The 23,784-nt window shown below is 36.5% G+C and overlaps 1 protein-coding gene across 1 annotated transcript in view; it reads left to right on the forward strand.

Moving 5' to 3' along the window:
* Positions 1–23,784, forward strand: part of Rab38 (RAB38, member RAS oncogene family) — a 59,405-nt gene that overhangs the window by 1,190 nt on the left and 34,431 nt on the right. The window contains exon 2 of the mRNA XM_015477323.2: positions 21,641–21,921. Within this exon, the coding sequence (XP_015332809.1) occupies positions 21,641–21,921 (281 nt within the window). The remainder of the gene's footprint in view (positions 1–21,640; positions 21,922–23,784) is intronic.

A 23,784-nucleotide genomic window follows, 5' to 3' on the forward strand; every position in this document is an offset into this window, starting at 1 on the left:
AGAGAGAGAGAGAGAGAGAGAGAGAGAGGGGGAGAGGAGAGAGAGAGAGGAGAGAGAGAATATTTATTTTTTAGTTTTCGGCGGACGCAACATCTTTGTGTGTATGTGGTGCTGAGTATCGAACCTGGGCTGCACGCATGCCAGGCGAGCGCGCTACCGCTTGAGCCACATCCCGGGCCCCACCATTCCTGTTTTTAATAGCTGGCTTTATTCCCAATTTCAACACCCTGTCCTTCAGTCAAGGGAGTTTGTGATTCTTTGCTTTGTATTTATCAGGGACAAATTAATGCCCCAGTCTCCCATCTCAATTTTTTTTAAAAAAATATATCTCTGTCTTTATATAATCTATAAAAAGCTTTATATGTATTTTAAAGCAACTCTTAGTCAGGGTCTATGACATTAGGCATAAAATTTCTTGATTTGGCATTAAAGTTGTCTTTTGAAAGATATGTAAATGAGAACCTTTTATTTTTTTTATTTTTTTATTTTTTTTTACAATGTTTGAAATCAGTATTTGACAATGAGAGTTTGTACCTGGACTTAAGTGTAATCAAAAGTGAGAATGTGAAATGTCTACTCTAAGAGTAAGTCTTGGACTAAGAATATTTGCAATCCTGGCATGTCCAATCTCTTATTACAGGTTCTGGCTCTGCCACTCATTAACCTGCTCAGTGGCTTTGGACAACTCCCTTCAGTTCCATTGCATCCTTATTAAGTAGAAAAGGGTTGGACAATGATGGCTCAGGAACCTTCCTGCTTAGAAGTTTTAAAGTCCTTGAACTTCTCCATGAACCACTTCAAATAGTCCTACTCCATCTCTGACTGTTTCATGGTCTGGGGTACCAGGAACCTTTCTTTATAAGTGTTGCACCCAAACTATTCCAATCCTTTTTTAAGAAAACAGGTTCATTTCAGCTGTTGCTGGAAATGCTTTTTCATGGCCTTAAGGGAGAACAAATGTGGAAAATATTTGAAAGGGCATTTCTGTGGACTCTAGTGCCTCTTTAATCATGAGCTGCCAGGTCTTATGATAAAGCTCTTGGCATACGGACAGATTCATGCATTTGGAGTCTTCAGCAGCTTTAGAAGCACAGGGGTTATCAGAGACCAGAAGATGTCATCAACCAATGTTCGATTGGGTTTCCATATTTTAAAATTCACTGTGAGTCCATATACCTTGTTGTTCCATGTTTTAGTGTCTGAAAACTATTCTGGGTCCATAAGTCTCTGGACTTGGGTCTAGAAATAGCTTAGTGTTTAAAAGAAGATGTAGCTGTAATTTGTACTTCTGTTTCAAATCTAAGTAGTAGTATTCCCTCAGGCAGGTTATTGTCTATAAATCTGTTTTCTCACCTTAACCAGGGAGATGAAAACACATAGTGTTTGTGAGCCCAAATTCCAGAATTGAACTGGCTCCTTCTGAATACTGTGAGATTTTAGACAAGTTCCTTAAACTCCTTGTTCTTGTCTCCTGATCAATAAAAAGGGAGACTTTCTCCTAACAAAATGAAAATGAGAGATGAGCAACCAATGATGCTAGTTAAAGGTATTCGTGCCTACTATCTTGGAGATCTTCAAGGGTTGCTATTATACTAGCTACCAATTTTTTTTGAGCATTTATACATGCTAAGCAAGAGTCACATGACATACATGTGCTGATCAAATCCTAATAAATTGCAATTCCTACATTACACATATATTCTGTCCCCAAACAGCCAGCATCATTTTCAGGCTTTCCCATTTTGCAGTATAAATTTAACTCCCAAGCTGGGAAATGCCTCCTGAACCATAGTTCTAGATGAATTGGAAAGTCAGTTCTACCTATAAGGTGGTGTTCAGCACCTCAGAAGGAAGTTTCTTTTTCACAGGGATCCATTCCCCTGTCTTTGGCAGCCTCAAGCTCAAAAGCCCTGTTAGATGAGTTAGAGATTGACAGAAGGCCAAGCTGGGGTGGGGGAGAGCTGGGCCATGGTGGCATGGGATGGTGGGAAAATACATAATTCAAGCTGCTTAGGACTTTTGTGGGCTATGATCATATGTGAAATTCACCCTCAATTGCTCACTCAGATTGTAGTTAGTTAAGTGAATATTCTTAAAGTCATAGCTTGTCTTCCTTCATCCTGCTCAGTTATGCTGTGTGTTTGGAAATAAGAGGTAGTAGAGGATAGCAGGCCTAGTTTTAAGGGGTTGGGGTTGTCCATGAAGTAGAGAGGACTTTTCCTAACCTGACAGGATATCAGGTATGCCTGCTATAGAGGGAATCCTTGCTCAGGTAGACTCTTGATACTTGCTTGGTTCATTGCTAAGTAGGGTCCTATTTATTCAACAAATTCCCATGATGTATGTCTTGTGTCTACCTAGATTGGCCAGTCTTATCCTGAAAGTCTCCAAAAAGTACTTTTAGGACCATGTGAAACGAGGTGATTCATACCTCAAACTCCACAAGGACAACAGTTGCCCTAGATCCCAGGGAATCCATCATAGAGGACTAGCTGAGCAGCTCTATGTTCAGAAGCTCTTGATAGAGTCACAGAAATTAAGTAGCTTTGCCCAGGGCCACCCAGCTAATAGTGGAAGAGCAGGATTTGAGTTGTGCTGTCTGATTTGGCATCAAGTCATATTCTTTGTGTCCATAGGCCCATGGATGCCTGATGTTCCATTGGCCCATGGGGATTAGGCCCTCTTCCCTTCCCTAGTTAGGAAGTTATCTTTGCCCTCTTCTTCTTATTTCTAATAGATTTTTTTTTGTACCAATATGCAGAAAATGGAAAGAAATGAATGAAAATCTATTTCTGAACTAATTCTTAATTATGATGTGAATTTGTAGGTTTTTCTCTTTTTACATCGACTAATTAGGAAAGAGTAAAACAAAAATTTCTCATGTGAGGCTCTCCTGTTTTATAAATTTCCAAATCCAGACATTGCAAATGCTCCATTAGCACATTCAAAGAGAACTATATGATTTTATTTAGATTTCTTGATGTGCTTTGGGACTCAGCTACAGGAATTGGGCAGTTATAGTAATAGAAACTAAAATTTCTTAAGTACTTATTTTTATAAATGTCTGGACATATTTAATCTTCCAGTAAAATAGCTGGTTTTGTGGTGCTAAATTTAAAACATAACTGTTGAATCCAGCCCCCAGGTTTCTAACAGCTTTCTTATACTTCCCTCGTCTTAATAATAGAGTACGTCAGACATATTCTGAATATCTTGTAAATCATAGATACTTTAAAAATGTAACACTTGGCATTGAGTAAGCCATAAAACTTTGCTGAACCTCAGCTGGCTCATCTGATTTTATTTTTCTGTAAGATGTTATTTCTTACATTGTGCATCAACTTTCATATTATTGTTTTACTGTGCCTGGGGCATAGGTAGTACATGACAATTTTTTCAACTTTTTTGCTGAGGATACTTGTAAAGTTACCTATCCTCTATGCCTTGGTTTCCTGTCTGTAAAATTGGGACGATAGACCTTGCATATCTTCGAGTAATGATAAGAGTTAAATGAGCTAATTCTTGTAAAGCTGTGCTTGACAAATATTAAATGCTGAATACATGTAGCTATTACTCTTGTTGTTCTAATTGTGATTGTGACAAACTACTTTCACATACATTTTCCTGCTTGATCTCTCTGAGTACCCTTTGGTATCACTGAAGGTATAAACAGAGAAGATAGTAGTAAAGCCAATTTATATTAGAGAAGATGAAAAATCAGAGAGCTTGTAAGGGACTTGCCCAAGGTCACAAGTGGCAGAGAACAGGAACAGTTTATCTGTTAAACTTCAGTATGACATATGACGAAGCCTCTTAGTCATCAGAAAACCCAATTCTGGATTTAACAAATAGAATACAAAACAATTTATGCTTCTTCACCATACAACATTTCTCTGCAGAACTCTACTAAATAACAAATGCTTCTAACAGGAAGGTCAGTTTATAAGAACCATAGTTCCACGTGGGGCACAGGTATAGTAACTTCCCTACCTAACTGCATGTGGCAAAAAAGCACGGGAGAACATTATCTCCCAGGTAGAGTAACAGGGTGAAGAGTATTTGGGCAGCTGACTATCCCTTTATACCAGGGATGACACTGATTTGTGTTATATCATAAGTAATAGGTTGTTTTACAATTTACAAAGACCTTTCAAATTGTGAAACTCAATTGAAGGAAAGGTTTGGATTTGACTGTCTATTCGGTATGTATTTTTAAAAGTAATTCTTGAATGAATTTTATAAGAGGGATCTTAAATATCAGGATAAATGATTTAGAAATGTAGAAAAAGCTAAATTTGGTAACCAGTGTGTTAAGAAAAAAAAAAAAAAGAGAGAAAAGAAAGATAAATTCATGTCAAGTCTGCACTACTCCCTTACTCTCTGCTGGGCAGTTTATTACCTTGTTTCCAGCCTGACTAATTATAGATTTTCTGATAACTATGTGAATAGCATTCTCTGTGCTTACCGGGAAACAATGCGTATGGTAAGCAAAAATGGTGCACTTTCAAAGTTGGGTGAGGAATGTGTGAGGAAAGACCTTGGGCCTATTGCAGAGCAGCTGTTAGAGTTTATATATGTCACAGATGTGTGGGCAGGGCATGTGGGACTTGTTCTCATCTAGGACTAGTTCTGACAGGAAAGCAAGTAGCAACTTCATCAAGGGAAGCTGGGTCATTAGAGAAAGAGGGGCTAGGAAAGAGTAGTTCTTATATGTGTTTTTGGAGATATATATGGTATATGTTAGATTCTGTGCTAAGTAAAGGGAAAACAAGGATGAAGAATAGAGTACAACTTGACTCTTGACATTAAGAAGTTCTCAGTTGTGTGGGTATGATGACATGAAAGAAAATCACCTGTAACAGAGAGTAAAGTGCACTGATACTGGTATCTTCACAATATTCTTGTGCAAAGAGGATCCTGACCACACCACATCCTTTCAAATTCTGAGCCTCAGGAGACTGGACAAAGCCCCTGAGCTAGTATATCTCCTATGCTTGTACTTAGTTCTGTGCTTTTACCAATGGCTCTTTCCAGTGAGTAGTTTAAACTGTGCAGATGACTCAGAAACTGTGCCTATAAGCTTGACTTCTCATAAATCTCAAACACATAATTCAAATTTCCTGTTGGACATGTTCTTTATATTACCTTCACATAATGGCTGCTCAGTAAAAGTGGTTTGCTGTTAAGCAGTCACTGGGATTGATACTAGGGTCATTGCTCACCTGAAGAATTTTTGAGAAAGTTGTCTTGAAATAGACTTAGAGCTTTTTCTGTTCTGATCCTCACTTTGGAGGATCCTTCAAAGTTTTGAAAACACTAAGAACCCTTTTTATTTCTTTTGATCTCTGGCTCTGGGATAGATATTCGTAGAGGAATATGTTGTCTCCATTGCTTCAGGGATGGTAACTAATATAGTCCAGCAGGAATCATCCTCATTTCTAGGTTGGTCTACTAGAGTGCTTGCATTCAACTCAGCAAGGCCATCTTAGATTCTCTCCTGGGGTTCCTACTTATTGAGTTTCAAGCTTTCCCCCAGATCTTTGGGAATTTTATTAAGAAGATGTATCAATCATCTTAGATTACTTAATGACAATAACTCGGTTTGGTTTATTGGTTTCTTTTGTGGTACCCAGGGAGATTGAACCAAGAGGCACTCAACCACTGAAACACACCTAGCTCTTTTAAAAAGTCTTTTTTTTTTTTTTTTTTTTTTAAGAGAGAGGAAGAAAGAGAGAGAGAGATTTTTTTTTTATTTTAATATTTATTTTTTAGTATTCGGCGGACACAACATCTTTGTTTGTATGTGGTGCTGAGGATCGAACCCGGGCCGCACGCATGCCAGGTGAGCGCGCTATAGCTTGAGCCGCATTTCCAGCCCTTAAAAAGTTTTTTATTTGGGACAGGGTCTCACTAGGTTGCTTACAGTCTTGCAAAATTGTTGAGGCTGGCTTTGTACCATCAATCCTCCTGTCTCAGGTTCCCAAGCTGCTGGGATTACAGGTGTGCACCACCAGGCCTGGCTAATAACTCAGGTTTTAACTTTCACTCTTCTCCTCTTGATTTGCTTTCTCACTCTTAGGCATTAATCAAATCCTATCTTTTCTAACTTGTGAAATAGCTATTTCATTCTTATTTTCAATAGCCATATCTTCTTTACAAGTCATCTGAACTCCTCAGGCCCTCAGTTTGTAACTTACAGCTTTGATTCTTCTCAGCATTATATCATTCTCCACTTTGATATTCTCCAATTTGTTCTCCTCAGTGGATCAGTACCACTTTCAAAATTAAATGCTAAACTTTTAGCATGAAATTCAAGTTGTTAAAGATCAGGCTTGATTTCCTTGTTATAGTCTCATCTCTCGTTCTTTTCATGATTATTGACCGTGGTGGCAGATATCTTACAGTGTCCCTATTTACTTACCTTTTTCATTGCTCTATACCTCAGCAATTCTCTCAGACAAAATGTATCTTTTTTACTTATGTATTTCCTGTGGGTCTGTCCTCATGCTATTCACGTGACTCTATCTAGAAAGTCTCTATTGACTGTGTAAGACTCGGGGAGACAATATTTCTCTGCTCCCAGGATATTTTATTCTTACCCAAGATTAGGAAACCTCTACTACTGCATTGGAATGCCTTTTTCCTGTAAACTGTGTCACTGGGTCATAATTTAGTACTTGGCACATAGTATGTGCTTAATGAGTAGGTAGGTGTTCCATAAAAAGTTTTTCAGTCAACTGTCATATCATTGCTTTAATTCTAAGATATATCGTTGTTTTAAAAAAATTCTTAATATTTCTGAATATTTCTCTAGCAGTCAGAGAAATGCAAATCAAAACCACCCTAAGATACCATCTCACTCCAGTAAGATTGGCAGCCATTAGGAAGTCAAACAACAATAAGTGCTGGCGAGGATGTGGGGAAAAGGGTACACTTGTACATTGCTGGTGAGACTGCAAATTGGTGCAGCCAATTTGGAAAGCAGTATGGAGATTTCTTGGAAAGCTGGGAATGGAACCACCATTTGACCCAGCTATTCCCCTTCTTGGTCTATTCCCTAAAGACCTAAAAAGAGCATGCTACAGGGACACTGCTACATCGATGTTCATGGCAGCACAATTCACAATAGCAAGACTGTGGAACCAACCTAGATGCCCTTCAATAGATGAATGGATAAAAAAAATGTGGCATTTATACACAATGGAGTATTACTCTGCATTAAAAAATGACAAAATCATAGAATTTACAGGGAAATGGATGGCATTAGAGCAGATTATGCTAAGTGAAGCTAGCCAATCCCTAAAAAACAAATGCCAAATGTCTTCTTTGATATAAGGAGAGTAACTAAGAACAGAGTAGGGTCGAAGAGCATGAGAAGAAGATTAACATTAAACAGGGATGAGAGGTGGGAGGGAAAGGGAGAGAGAAGGGAAATTGCATGGAAATAGAAGGAGACCCTCAGAGTTATACAAAAGTACATACAAGAGGAAGTGAGGGGAAAGGGAAAAATAATACAAGGGGGACAAATGAATGACAGTAGAGGGGGTAGAGAGAGAAGAGGGGAGGGGAGGGGAGGGGGGATAGTAGAGGATAGGAAAGGCAGCAGAACACAACAGACACTAGTATGGCAATATGTAAATCAATGGATGTGTAACTGATGTGATTCTGCAATCTTTATATGGGGTAAAAATGGGAGTTCATAACCCACTTGAATCAAAGTGTGAAATATGATATATCAAGAACTATGTAATGTTTTGAACAACCAACAATAAAAAATTAAAAAAAAATAAATTAAAAAAAAATTCTTAATAAAATAAAAAAAATAAACTTGCTAACTCATTTATTTCATGAAAGATTTCATGTTTTTATAAACATTAACATATTAAAATGTAAATATTTTAAAATAGAAAAATATGGTAATCACTTTTTATAAGGTATTATTCTATTGTAATTTTTTGATATAAAAACTGAGGAGTCACTTTAAATGCCGTCTTTTCTGGACACAATCTGTACCTGGATTGAACCCAGGGACATACTAACAGTGAGTTATATCCCCAGGTCCCCCACCTTTTTAAAATTTTGAGACAGGGTTCACTGAGTTGGCCAGGCTGACCTCGAACTTGTGATCCTCCTGCCTCAGTCTTCTGAGTCACTTGGATTCCAGTTATAGGCCGCTGTGCTTACTTTAAATAACATTTCTGAAAATTGCACTTTTCTGTTTGACAGTCTCTATAATTTAGAGTGAATTTTTGTTTATTTGAAGGTCACATGGCAAAAATGAATCTTTCTCATGATTTTTAGATGTAATATATTCAATGATAGTCTTTGAAAGGTAATTTTAAGAGGTAAAAAAATTGACTACTCCTCAAAGCCACACTGGTCATTTTAGAGATGAGAAGCTATGACCTGGAAGTGGGGTGGCATTGCTTTCTTAGGCCCACAGAACATGATAATGAAAGAACTAGAACAAAGATACAGGGTTCCTTGGTTTATTGCTATGAAGTTTGAAGAATTATAAAGACTTACTTATATTTAACATCAGATGTTTTGATGCTGAGGTGCAAATATAATTGAATTGGGTATTCACCTAATCCTGTGGTGATTCATGCTGTGGAGAAGAGGGAATGATGGTTTATCATGGTAGACAACCAAAGTTATGCCCAATGTGGCTTACAATAACATTTCTAATATTATTTTCAGCCACTGTCCATTATGAGGCTCACACTTGAGTCACTTGTGTTCCTTTGGTTCCTTATTAAGTCTCGTGTTTATGCTTGTATATCTTTGCTCCCATTCTTCCCACTGGTTCACATGTCCTTTCCTTTATGTCCACATATTCATATCCTACCTGAGTTTTAAGACTCACCTGGAAAGCAACTCCTCTACAAAAGCTTCCCTTTGGATTCTCTCACATCAGAAATAACTTCTTTCTCTTTTGAGTCCCAAGCAGCATCGCTTTACCTTCCTTGTAACACTTCTCCAATTAAAATTTGCATTATAGTTATTGTGTACCTGTCTGGATATCCTTCACAATTTTTATCAGACTTTCCATTAGTTCCTACAAAACTTAATGAAATTATTGTAAGGTCAGAAAGAAAGTGGAGAAAATGCTAATAGGAGGAGAACCAAGCAAACACATGATCTGGAAGCAAGAGACAGAATTGAAGAAGAGCATTCAATAGTTTTAAATATCTTATTACTTTTTCCTCTGAGTCTGTACTTTTTATAATTTGTGTTATCCTGGTGTATTATTTAACCTTTGCTCCTTATCATTTATATTTGGATTTAACTTTTAATTAGTTTTTCAATCTTGCATAAAATTGTTCTCTCTGGAAGAGTGATGAAGGACTTAGTTTCTTGTGTACCTCTCAGTCTAAAGGAGACAAAGATAATACTTATAGAGTGGGAGGTTCAAACAAATTTCCATCCAATTTAAGAGTGAAGTATAAAACAAATTGACTTAAATTCATTGTTGAGAGAATTGTTTTTCTCTACAATATAATGTGTTATAAATAGCTACTATTTATTTAGAGTCAGTCATGGTGTTATGCATTTATATGTATCATTTCATTCATTGCACAAAATGAACTTTTGTGGTAGATACTGGTATAAAGATGAAAAAAACTGTGCTTAGATAGGCTATTTAACCAATAAACAAGCAAAGAAATACATAAGCTTTTTGAAAGTTACACAAAGGAGTAGTGCTTGAATATGAACTGATATTTCTCTGTTTTCCAACCAGTCTATTCTACTGTTTTCTAAGGCTTGATAGAACCATGCAATAGTTTTCACATCTCAGATTGCTTAAATTGCATGTAGAAGATGAGCTGAAGTCTTTGCATACATCATTGCTGAGACCATGTGATTGGTTTGGTTTAATAACAACCACCTTCATCTACTTTTATTTTGGAAAACCACAGAGCCTGAGGGACACAGGTCTTTATTTGGGAGAAAAAGACTAGGAATAGCTATGATGCTTTATGATATCAGAATCTAAATTAGGTCTAATAATGTGATGGATTGGATGAGAGAGCCTTAACTCATTCAGTGAATTAATCCCCTGTTAGGGATGAACTGAGGGGTAACTAAAGGCAGGTAAGGTGTGGCTGGAGGAGGTGGGTCTCTGGGGTTTGCCTTTGGGGCATATATTTTGTATCTGGTGAATGGCATCTCTTTCTGCTTCCTAATCCTCAAGTAAGCCACTTCCTTCTGCCACACTCTTCCACCATGATGTTTAGCCTACCTCAAGCTTGGAGGAATGGAGCTGGCTGTCTATGGACAGAGACCTCTGAAACTGTACTGCAAATAAGCTTTTCCTTCTCTAAAATTGTTCTTGTCAGGTCTTTTAGTCACAGCACCAAAAAATCTGATTAAAGCAAATAGGATGGTGAAAGGGACTGTATGTATGCTGTAGTGTAGTGGTGTGTGTGTGTGTGTGTGTGTGTGTGTCTTTTAAATTTAAAGTCAACAACCAACTAGACTCTAGAGGATACAGCAGAAGTTCTCAAACTTTAAGTTTAACAAGTCTCCTGTAGTGCCAAAGTAACTTTATCATTGTGCCTGAAGACTGAAAGAAATACCCAAGGGTGTTCTTCATGAAATAGCACCAAATAACCAAACACATATTATGTTCTAATTTTAATAGTCATGTGAGAAAAGTAGAACACATAAATTAAAAGAAATTTTTATTTAATTTTAGTAACTATAATTTACTCTAGGCATGTGGTGTTTGGTCATGGAACAACATCCCAATCCTTTGAGACATCACCTCCCTCATTTTCTATTCACATTTTCAGATGATTCTTGCTTTTTATCACAGAAACTTCCAATACCCCATTTTCAAAATAGACATAATGACATCACAGGAATGTAGTGGCAAACTGTTAACTACCTTGTTGGAAGTTGCTGAAGTGTCTGATTGATCTTGATTATCACTGTGTTTAACTTAAATTTAAAAAAATTCAGTTGCACTCCATGAGTTTACTGTGGTACCTTGTCATCTGTTTGGGGAATTATAGTTCTAGAGGAATCTGGATATTCTTTAAGGATGGAAGCTTTGGAGTTCAGAATTTCTTGTGAGTTATTTATAAATGTATCTTAATAGTCTACTTAGAGGTGTTGGCTCAAAGGCCAAATAATTAAAGGTAGCTTTTTATTAAATCCTCTTGAGCTTACAATTCGGTGAAAGTATTTTATGTTGCTTATTTGTTTAATTAAAAACAAAATGCTCACCCTTCTATATTGATTGATGCCAACCTTTCACCTGCGACTTGGTTTCATTCTCTCACCCCATCATTATTGGATTTTTATTTGCTATATGATATTATTTCTCCATCTAAATGAATTATTTCACTTAAACTGGTGGCATTTGATCCCAGTTTGAACATTTATAACAAATTATTTACTATGACAGTGTACTAGTAGTCTTTTTCAAAAGCATAATATGTATATAGCTTTAAATTTAAATATAAATTCAGAGTTTAATGAAAATTTAACAATAAAACACTATAATTCATATATCTTTCTTTCAATAAGACTATTGTTTATGGACACCTAATAACCAGTATTGACTTTTTTTATCCTATCTTACTATCTTGCATTCTTTAGCTTAGTTAAATATACCACAGCTAGTCTTATCTTCTTGTTGAATAGAAATAAGGTTTGTCTATAAGTGGTGCAAACCAGCAGTTAGATGAAATGAAAGACATTGATTATAGAGGAAGTAAGGAAATTTCAGAAAGAATAAGAATGGTTCTACATTGTGGATAGATTCAGAATAGATCACAATGAGCAGGCATTGAGGAGGCATAGGAAAAAAGTGAAAATGAAATGAATTAGAGATATTGCTTTATTTAGTCTACTCCTTTCCCTGCTGGGGTTCCATCTTGCTTATAAGAATCCAATTATTTGTTGATTCATTGTGTAAAAAGGACTTGTATGGCCAGTTTTATTCTATTATGTAAGTCTATCATAAGCATAGACTTGAGCCTGTCAGAATATGTGTATGATGCGGACATAGGCACAGTAATTGAATAATTGAACAGTAGCCAAGTGATTGATACAGTCAATGTTATGAGGATATAGAAGAGTGGCAAGGTAGGTTGGCATCAGCTAGTTATGCAGAGTCTCCAAGAAGGCTGCACTTGAGTATAACCTTGAAGGATGGGTAGGATTTGGTTAGATGGAGGATAAGGAAGAGGGTATGTTCTAATGGAAATGGGGTTGCCATGGTGTGATGGTGCTTCAAAGTAAGAAACAGAAAGACTAGCCAGGCATAGTGTGCCTAGCCCTTAACTTGTAGACGAAGGTGCATAACCTCAAAAATCTCATAGAAGGCTAGCAGGTGAGATAAATGACCTTTTATTTTTTGGCCTGGCAATTACTTGTTCATCTTCTAAGAGTCTTTCTGAAAATTGTGTTCCCAATTCTGGGACATGCTTTCCCACAGTTCTGTTTCCTACTTTCTTCTCAACAAAACTCCATGTCCAGTTATATCAATATAGTCTGAAAAACTAGAGTGTGTTAAAGTATTTTAATGCAAGAAACGAACACAGGATCCTAGGTAACCATTAAAAGAGCCTTACAATAAGATAGACTGATAGCAAATATCTCTTTTAAAATAAAATTATGAAATATGTGTATATTCAAGGGAAATACTTCCTAATTCCCATGAGCATATGAAGCAAGGGACCAGAAGCAGATCCAGTTCATTAACCCATAAGGGAGAACCAAGCAAGGGCAGTGGAAGAAGTAAAAAGTTCTGTGTCCTGGGGATGAAGGGTCAAAGGTATTTGGAGGCTCCATGGACCAGGAGGTATCTAGGCCATACCAGTATGTGAGTGAAAATCAATGTAAGTTGGATGGAATCTTCAAAGCAGGAGAAAACAAAACGAACCAAGACACTGAGCCGTAGAACTATTGACTATTCAACAGACAGTGGAGTGTTTGTACTGGGTATGACGATAAAATCTTAAAGTGAGACAGCACAAAATAGAGAAAGAAACCTCACCTTATAGGGCAAAATACTTCCCCAACACAGAGGCTCCACATACTCTCTGTAGAGGTATGGTAGCTGAAGATCACTCTACAGGTCACCCTCGACTCCAGGGCCCTAGTCCCTTGGAACTAAATCCACGATCTAGAATCTCCCTTAATGTAAGCTCTCTCTTATCCAAAATGTAAAATAAAAACACAAGAAAACAGAACTCAAAAGAGACATCAAAGTAAGCTTTGACCCCTGTACTTCACTTGTATCTTAGTGGTTATGCTAGTGAGACAGGGTCTGTTTCATTCCATACACTGTTTGGTTACTCCGGGGCCTAACAACATTTAGCGTATCATGCTCCTGATACATCTTCCCTCAAAAGCAGTAAATACCTTGGGAAATATAAACTCACTCCAAACAAAAGGCAGCATCAACTCAGGATCTACTGTAATACTTTATAAATGACTTATTACTCATTTTTGTTTATGTGCTATGTATATGATTTTGGGCATGTGGACCTATGATTACCAATCTGAGGTCGACCAGTCTCTTCAGTTAGAATGTATAGGATAGGAAAGCTTTTAAGAGTTATTAAAATTGACATACTATAGCTATAAAGCCACTTCAGTGTTTATAGCAGCACAACTCACAATAGCTAAATTATGGAATCAACCCAGATGACCATAATTAGATGAATTTATTAAGAAATAATGGTATATGTATACAACAGAGTTTGACTCAGCCATAAAAAAGAATGAAATTATGGTATTTGCTGGTAAATGAATGCAAATGGAGAATGTTATGCTAAGTGAAATAAGCCAAACTCGGAAATTCAAAGGTTGAATGTTTTTTCTCATAGATGGAAGCTAGAGTAAAATAAAGGAAAAGGGAAAAGAAGGACAGGATAGCATAAGAGAAAGATCAATAGTGTAGAAGAAGGAGATCAAGAGGCAGAGTAGAGGGGTGGGAAACGAAAGGCAATGCAGAATGAGTTCCTAAAAAATCATGTTATGTGCATATATAAATATACCGCAAGGAACTCCACCTTTATGCATAGTTCGAAAGAACCACTCAAATGTACATAAATAGATGAACGAAAGAAAGTCTAGTAGAGGAAGGAATGTGGGAGAGGAAAGGGAAGATGAGAGTGAAAAGGGGGGATCATGAACTGAAATCGAATTCCCTGCAGGTATGAGTTTGTGGGGAACCCAACTACTATGTGTAACCATAAATCTCTAATAATAAATAAATAAATATTAAAAAGTTATTTTTACTCATATTGTTAGGGTTTAATTGACTCATCTTATGCTAATTAGAAGGTATGATGGACAGCTTTAGATTTTTTGATTAAAAACCTAAATAAACTTTTTTAGTCAGTCTTTTAATAATGAAGGTATTTTTGGTGAAAACATTAGAGAAACTAATCTAGGTGCTTAGTGAATATAGTTTGAATTTGTATATATGTTACTGTCATTTCTTTACATTAATTCAGAAGTTATCTGTCAAATAATAAATCTTTCATAAAAGTAAAATAAAATTTTGTAAGTTTCATTTATATGTATTTGTTAGTTATTTTTGCAAAATTGATAGAAATTCACACACTTAAATTTAAGGCATTGTTTTAGTGGAATATAAAAATGTGAAAAGAACTGTATCTCATGACATTTTTATTTTTCCTTAAAGATTAGGAGTTTGGCATTGTTCAGCTCAAATAAACTAACTTCTGAACTTTGTTATATAATATAAGCCCTGTATCACTAAAGTGCTAAATTTTCAGTATATTCCATTTGTGAGATAGCTTCCAATTTATAATTGTAATAGTTCAGATTGTTTTAAATCTGGTATGGATCACAAAGCATGTTAGCCATTCAACTTCCATTTATTACAGCTGCTATAGATAGAGGAAGGTTCCTCAAAGTGTTTAATTAGGGAAATGATGGGGAGAGAATAGGGTCCTGGAAGATGAACCAGGCAGAGATGCACAGAAATTAAGCAACATTTTAAATCTTCAGTGTGGACCTTCCCTGGAACTTCAGATATATATCCCACTCTGCTTAAGATAGAGCCCAACAGCCATCTCAGACTTACACTTAACATGTCAGATTCCTACGCTTCCTCTCAGCGTGCGTGCACACACACACACACATACACGCACACACATACATACACACACACACACACACCACATCTATGCCTCCTGAAGTCTTCATCTCAGCCAATGGCATCTCCATACTTTCAGATTTTCAGATTCTAGGTATCATGCTTGAATCATCTCATACTCTACAACCCACTTATCATCTCTATCCCCACATATACCCAGAAAACAATCACTCTTTACCATCTTCACCACTACCACTTTGGTCCAAATCATTATTATCTCTTTCCTGAATTATTGCAATAATTTTCTGACTGTTCTTTTCTTACCTTGACTCCCAGACATGATTCATTTTCTCATGCCAGTCCATGTTTCTCATTGGCTCACAATCCTTCAGTGCTTTCCTCTTACCCAGAAATAAAGGTAACATCCATATGATGGCCTGAAAGTGTCTACAGTCTGAACCCTGTGATCTCCCTGCCTGACCACACTGTACTCTGACCCCGTACAGTTCTCTCCAGCCAACTCAGTCTCTCATAGTTCTCCAGTTCCTTGCCAGACATATGTATGCCTCAGGATCTTGATGTTTCACTTGCTGGTTCCCATGTTTAAAATTCTTCTGAGATAGAGCCCCCTACATTACCTCTTTCTGGTCTTTTCTCAAATGATACCTTTTTAGTGGAGCCTTCACCATCCAACCTATTTGACTCTGTCCCCAACCCCAGTATACCCTAGTCTCCTTCCCTGCTTTATTTTTCTCCATGACATTTTCACCAGCTAACATAGTATTATTTACATTTTATTTACTTTTTAGCTTGCTGTTTATTTCTTCCCCGTGGAATGGGAAAGCAAGGATATTTTATTCTAGTTGTTAGACCAGTTCCTAGAAAATTATAGGCATTAGATTTTGATGTCGTTGTTGTTGTTAAATGAATGAGATGAGATGAGTGATTTCGGTGTGAGTAAAAGAGAAGTGATGAAGGGACAGATAGCTCTGAAAGACTTGGTAAGTCTGCAAGTACCTGCTGAAGGGGCAATATGAGACTAGGCTTATTCCTTCACTTAATACAGGGATCTTAACAGAAATTTCATTGTATACACAGTGCAGTGCTTACAAGGAGGGCTAAATAAACTTGGTCATGGTTATAGAATAGCTGGTAATTTTGTATGAAGAGATTTTGCAAGGTTAATTCTAGGATCTATGCTTTGTCACTTGGAAAAATAGTGATTGACACATTTCTGTCACAGTTTGGCAGGGCAAAGGAGTGAAGAGATCAGATCAAAGAGTTTCAGAACCATTGCCAGGGGGCCAGATGGGTTCCTAAAAACTGGAGAAAACCTTGCGCACTAGAATGTCAACTTACTCTGATCCTGGTCCTAGGATGTTGTTTCCCCTTGGCCTTCAAAACCAGCTTATGTCATTAAAATCTCAGTGTCCTTTTGACTATTATAGCAATCATATAATTTGATTGTTTTCTTTTAGATCATTATACAAGATCCATATTTGCTTTTGTTTTTATATTTTCACACTGTTACATAGACATATAGAGAATATCATTGTAGCACTTTTATATCTTCTGATTGTACCAGGACCAAAAAGCATGTATTGTTTGGAATAAATTGATTCTGAGGGATCATTTCTTAATTGTGAGAATGATTACAAAAGCATAACATTCCAGTCCGAAACTTATTGCAATAGGTATGTACATACCTGTGTTAGAATAATGTTAATTTTCTCTCCTAATGAATTTCTATTGATTATTGACTGGGAATGAAAGTGGAATACAGAATAAGTGCATCAGTGTGCAGCAGTAGGTCATGAATATTTGAGAATGTACTTTAGAGGAAGAAGAAATCTTAATCTCAGTTTATTTTCACCATAGTGTCATGAGCCCTTACTCGATCCAAAAAGTGAAGAAAGAGCCCTCAAGTTTCACAACATCAAAACATGACTAACCTGCTCTCCAGGATTTTCAATGCCAGATGGAGACTGAAGTATGAAGACACACCATGATAAATACTCATGGTATAGGATAGGGAAAATGCTGTGGAGTCATGCAGAAGGGAGTAAATGATTTCAGCTGTCAGGACAGGGAAGGCTGAGATTTCAGGGCATAAACGAAGGGCACACAGTTCACTCATCAGGAGCCATGAGGAGGGTATTCAGGATCTGGGAACTGAGATGTAAATCACAGAGAAATCCAGAGAGTAATGCAAGGTGTGTTTTAGGATGGAGGAGTGTTCAGTGTGGTTGGCCATGAAGTACTTTAAGGGAGTGTCAGGAAAAGTAGAAGAGTGCAGAAAAACCATCAGGAGTCCAAATGAGGAGCAAGGAAGGGCTGAAGTAGAGCAGCAGCCAATGCTGATGGAGTGGAGGAAGCAGAATTAAAAGCCACTTCTGAAGGGGAAGTGTTAGTGGGACATTGGAAATTCTTTACATGAAGGAGTGCAAACTGAGTTGGAAGATGACTGAAGGTACTGTTCTGAGCAGTTGTGTTGTTGGTGATGTCATGAGCTAGTCTGGGGAACAGAGGAGGAGTAGGACCTGGAGTACTGGATGCCTAAGTAGGGGAGTTTTCCAGAAGCAATAATGGAAGTGTCTTATAGTGTCCAAGCTGGTGTCCATATTTCAAAATAAGGAAGCTGAGGCTTGTAATAGAGCATTGACTAATCTGAGATTCACAAAGCTAGTTGGTAAGGGTCAGAATGGTTAAAAAGGTATTCTCAGTTTAATAGAAAACCCGCTGTGCTTCCTACCATTGGTTTTATGCCTATGTGAAAGATTCACTGCTTGATTGTGTCTGCTGAGAGCATCTATAGAGCCTTAATTATGAAGTGAAAGTGTCATTAAATACACATTATGACTGTGATGTTTGTGTGAGTTTTTAGCTGAATCTTTGACACCAAATGGTCCATTTCAGTCTGTTACAAAAGACAGCCAGGGTTTCATTTAATCTAAGGAATTATAACAGGAAGGGTTCTTAGAGATCAGACACACGAACTTCATTTAACACATAAGAAAACTGAGACTCAGGGAGAGAAATACATTTGTTTAAAACTGGTCTGATTTGTTCAAGGCTTCCAGTGATTAAAATTAAGACCCATGTCTTCAGATTCTTCAAGTTAGTAGATTTTCCCATAAGGCTCCTGGAACTATTACTGCAGCCATTGTATAAATTTCTGTGATTTGGTTGATTGCTTGGTCATTGGAACACCTCTTGAAACTGGAAACTGAGTCATGAGCACATTTATTGTACTGTGGTATGTGTTTGAGGACTAAGAGAAGGGGTCCTTACTTGGTGAATTGGATCATTTTCAGTGCAGATTCTCAGTATAGCTTTCTGTGGTATAGAAGTTCCTCCTGGTCAAAAAACTGTATTAGCTGCACAAATCACAGAGCCTGGACTTCACCAGTCATTCAGTAATTGTGTTAGATAAGTGATCTATGCCAAAGGAAGTTTTTAAATTGTAGTCATGTTTTAAGTAAATTTACTCAGGATGAATTCATCACTCTCCACTCCGCTCATAAGTAGCCATTCACAAAGTCACATGTTTCTCACACTTTGATTAAGAAATGGCAGAGAGGGCTATCAGCTGATAAAGGAGGGGTTAAATGTGAGTGTTAGAAATGCTCTGATCTGAATGTGACCCCTGGCCAGAATGCCAAAAACACAAACTTTCTAAATGGGCTAGCCCAGTGACCTCCATATACAAAGGTCTTTTCTTTCCAGAAATAAGCTAGCTTCTTGGTTCTGATGTGACACACAAGCACAAGTGCACATGTGTATGCATGCACATGCGCACATACACACTTCCCCCTTTTTTTAAAACGGTGCTGGAAATTGAACCCAGAGCCTTGCACTAGCTAGACAAATATTCTACCAAGGAGCTATCCCCAGCCCTCCTTTATGATTCTTCATGAAGGTATAAAGTTATCCCTTGCTCTTTGCACTGTGTCATATATTGAAATGTAAAATTTCTATTCTTGAGAGCTTCCTACTCTGCTCTGAAAATCTCTGGACAAGCAGATTATTGAATAACCCATGACTTTGCTCTTCATCTGATTAGATCTCTGAAAGAGATCATAAGACATCCTTTAAAAAGCCTAGAGGCCTTTGGAGTTCAGAGTGATCACAGAGGGCTTTTTTCCCGCCAGTCCTCTTGATATGTCATGGCCTTTCCTGAACAGTATCAAAGGAAATTGCTGTTTGCATCAGTCATTAAAAAAAAAAAAAAAAACTCATTTGGAAAAAATGAAAGTTCATCTGTGGGTTGTATGTCATATGAAAAGTATTTTACCCCTTTCTTTCATTGACTGTATAACTGTGGGAAATTTAAAAACAAATACTTTTGTGGTACAAGCTAGGTAAGAAATGCTTTAGGAGTGTTATGTGCTGTCTTTGATAAAAAGTTCTTCTTTCCAGAATATCCAGCTGGACATATAGGCACCTAGACTAGGATTGAAACTATAGAATTCCATCAACTTTCACTGGTACATAGGGGTCCTTCACCTCCTCATAATGTCCCTGTGAACATAATCAACACAACATCTTTTTAATTTACACTAAAGGTCACCATTGCAAAATCTTGTGCTCGAAATTTTTGTATTCTAAGGGTATATTAACCTATATTTTCTTGGATATACCTCAGTTTCAGCAATTTGTTCTTTTCAAAAAAGTGTATCACATTCCTAATTTGTTTTACTTTATATACTTTTATAAGACTCTTAACATACATTTTCAAATCAAAAAGACTGTCTGGTTGCACACTTCTGGGGTTTTTGTGTTCCTAAAGTATGAACCCAGTTTTCATTAGTTCCTGTCCTCAACTAACGCAGAAATAAATGATGTGATTTTGTTAACTTTTGTTGCTTGGTTAAAATATCTGCAATTTTTCTTTTTGTCAAAATCTTTAGCCTGGGACTATGATTTGAAAATTTGTATCATACTTTCTATTTTATTTTTAACCTGCTGAAGAAATACATACTGATTAGTTCTAAGGTACTGAACTGGGAGTTTCATATATATTAATTTATTCCATCCATATGACAACCCTGTGGTACATTTTCTTATAGTCCTTTTGCTGGTGAGGTGGGCTTAGGATGTTTAAGAAACTTACCAATATTCACTTAGAAAACTAAGCATCAGAAAAAAGCTGATTCTAGCTGATTACAACTAATTCTAAAACCAGTCTTCATTCTATTTTTAAAAATTACTTATTCATTTTTTTTGCAACATCTGGAGGTTTTCTTTACACAGTAGATTATGGACTACTTGAAGGAAGATATGATACCATCTAGCTCATTATTGTATTTTGAGCATGTACCAGAGATTGCTGTCAATATAGTAGATGTCCAATAGACATTTGTGAAGTTGGATTGAATAGGATGTTCCTGGCACATAAACCTGGAGGAGAGAGAGTACAAGACTATGGTTCAGTAGTTGAAAGTATTCAAAGTTAGTAAATGATTATGGGCTCTAGTTTCAAGTGACTCAGGTTTGAATTCTGATTTTGCAAGCTTACTATTTGTTTAATTTGAGCCAGTTACTTAGATTTTATAAGTCTCACTTTAAAATGAGACAAATGGCCATGCATGATGTTGTATGCCTATAATCCCAGAAATTTGGGAAGTAAAGGCAGAAGGACTCTAAGTTCAAGGCTGGGCTTAGCAATTTAGTGAGGCCCTGAACAACTTAGTAAGACCTGTCTCAAAATCAAAAATAAAAAAGGCTAGAGATATAGTTCAGTTGTAAAGTGCCCCTGCATTTAATAGCCATTGCCAAATAAATTGAAATAAAAACAAAATAAGAATAATGACTGAGAATGTTACTCAGTGGTAGAATGCTTGCCTTTCACATGCCAGACCCAGAGTTTGATTCCCAGAATTGCAAAAAATAAAACAGAATGTGGATAATACCTTTATGATCATTTATGCAGGTCACATTTCTTATTTTTAGTAAATATACAATTAATGGTGCTAGTATTATTACTTTTAATTAAAGTAGATTTCGGATGTCTTTTTAACATACTACATAATTTGTTTATTAATTTGCCTTTTCAGTAAAATAATGTAAGCCTTATGACAGCAGGGATTTTTATGTTTGAGTCATTATATCCCAAATGTTCAGAATAATGTTGTCCAATAGAACATCCTGTGTTGATCCAAATGTTCTCAGTTGGCATCATCTATTGCAGTAGCCACTAGCCATGTGTTTTATCAAACACTTGTAATGTAGCTATTGTGACTAAGAAACTGAATTTTAAATTTTATTTAGTCATAATTAATTAATTAGCCACACAAAGCTAGTGAGATACTATATTAACACAGTTCTAGAACATTACATGGTGCATAGTATTTTCTCAGTTAATACTTGTTAAATGAATCTTGTGCTCAAAGATTAAAAACAAAACTGCATGATTATATATTTAGCACACTTTTTAAAGACTAGAAATAAGACTTTATTGAGCGACTTGTTCTTATTGGAGCCCACATGAAGTTCTAATATTTTGTTCAGTTCCAGTTGTAAAGAGTTTCTGAATTATATTTCTTCTTGATGCAGGTCAAGAGAGATTTGGAAATATGACAAGAGTCTACTACCGAGAAGCTATGGGTGCGTTTATTGTCTTTGATGTCACCAGACCAGCCACATTTGAAGCAGTTGCAAAGTGGAAAAATGATTTGGACTCAAAGTTAACTCTCCCTAATGGCAAACCAGTTTCTGTGGTTTTATTGGCTAACAAATGTGACCAGGGGAAGGATGTGCTCATGAACAATGGCCTCAAGATGGACCAGTTCTGCAAGGAGCACGGTTTCGTAGGATGGTTTGAAACATCAGCAAAGGTAATGTGACTTTAGAGGATGAGCATATTATAGGCAAGATTCTCAAAGAAAATGCACATAATCATTATCATCATTATAATAATACATGTTTGTCTGGTAATAAAGGGTTCCAAATTACTTTATTAAACTTTTTCTTATCTCAAGGCAGTGAATGGGCAGAGTGGGACATATTAAGGTGATTGTGACTGAGGGATCAAATCCATTTGTACATTTTTATATTGATAATAGTTAATAACTATTCAATTTTTGAGCACCTACTGTGTGTGAAGGCATGCTTAAATGCATTTTTGTATTTAGTCCTCACAAAAGATCTATTAGGTAAGTATGAGTTTGAAAGAAATGGGCCTTAAATTCAGTGCCATTGCCTTATTCATAAATTTAGACAATTAACAGTTAATGTGTTTAGCTGTATGTCAGGAATTGTACTTTGCCCAAGAAATGAAAAGATGGCAATAATACAGAACTACCACATTGAGAAATCTGGAATAGTGGAGTGACAGGGCAGTACAAATGTGGACAGCATTATGCAGCCATGTACAGCTGAAGCCTCCTGGGAGGCATGAAGTAGCAGATGTGGGAACAGAGGAAGGGCTAGAAGATACAGGATCCTATGTGGCATGATGAGGGTATATACTTCCCTTTATGCCCCGTAATGCTGTCTTCATTAAATGCATGGATTTTTTTCTGCTCTTTTTTTTCCTTTTATATAAAGGAAAAAAAAAATATATATATATATATATATATATATATTTAAATTTCAGTATCTGAGAAAGAAAAACTTTCATGGTAAATTTTAAAATTAATTTTATTTATTGATTGACATGTATTGCTCATATTTATGTGGTACAATGTGATGCTTTGATTCATGTATGCATTGGGTTATGAGCATTCTGATATTTTTTACATTATGATTGCAATCCATATAATTTCATAGATTTGTGGAACACAAATATTTACATTTTTGTAGAGCACAGGTACTGTGCTACTTGTTTGGAATTTGGCTGTGAATAAGATACATTTCTGTCTCTTTACTTATGGAATTCACACTTATTTTGCACATTTGTGTACAGCATCAAAGAATGGTTTGAAAATATAACTTTAATGGGAGTCATTCAAACCTGGGTATTTTATTGCACAGTAGAGTGTTTATAGATATTGATAATTTACTGTATTCTTCAAAAAGCCAGAAGAATGGTTTCTGGAATGCTTTTATCACAAAGAAATGATAAATGTTTGAGGAGAGACATGTTTGCCCAGATTTAAACATTACATGTGCCCTTGTGGGAAAATTATTAGACCTTGCTCTAGAATACAAGTAAAAGGGACTGGAGAGAGAAACTTTGAGATTATCACTAAAGTGAGAAAACCATCAGAATAAAACCACTGCTTGGATTGGGAGATGATAGAAGGAGGTGGCAGTACACTTTTCAGAAACAATGGGCATGATCATTTATTTGAGGCATTTCTTAGAGAATCTCAATGCCTTCTGTCTCTCTGCAATCATTAAGCTGCTCTTAGGTTTAGAAAGTTGTTTTCCCTCAGTTTCTAATATTCTTGTCTTCTTTCCGAGGTTCCAGTGATCAAGCTAGCTTTCCCCGCTCCTTCCTTTAAAAGTTCCTAATTTCCCCTATTTCTTAGGACATAGTACCCATCATCTTCTATTTCTTGGCTGTCATTGAGACTTTTGATTCATGTGTTTCAAGGATTTATTACTGTGAAGACAGACAGGTGGAAAACAATTCAGATATTAAAAGTGGCAGAAATATAACAAATATGAAATTTGATAGTTTGACTTTTTCCTGAACATTAGCTTGGATTTTCCTTTTTAATTCCAAAATGTGGATGAATTCATTTATTCTACTT

The sequence above is a fragment of the Marmota marmota genome, unplaced genomic scaffold (genome assembly GCF_001458135.2).
Source record: "Marmota marmota marmota unplaced genomic scaffold, marMar, whole genome shotgun sequence".
In the NCBI taxonomy this organism is placed as follows: domain Eukaryota; kingdom Metazoa; phylum Chordata; class Mammalia; order Rodentia; family Sciuridae; genus Marmota; species Marmota marmota.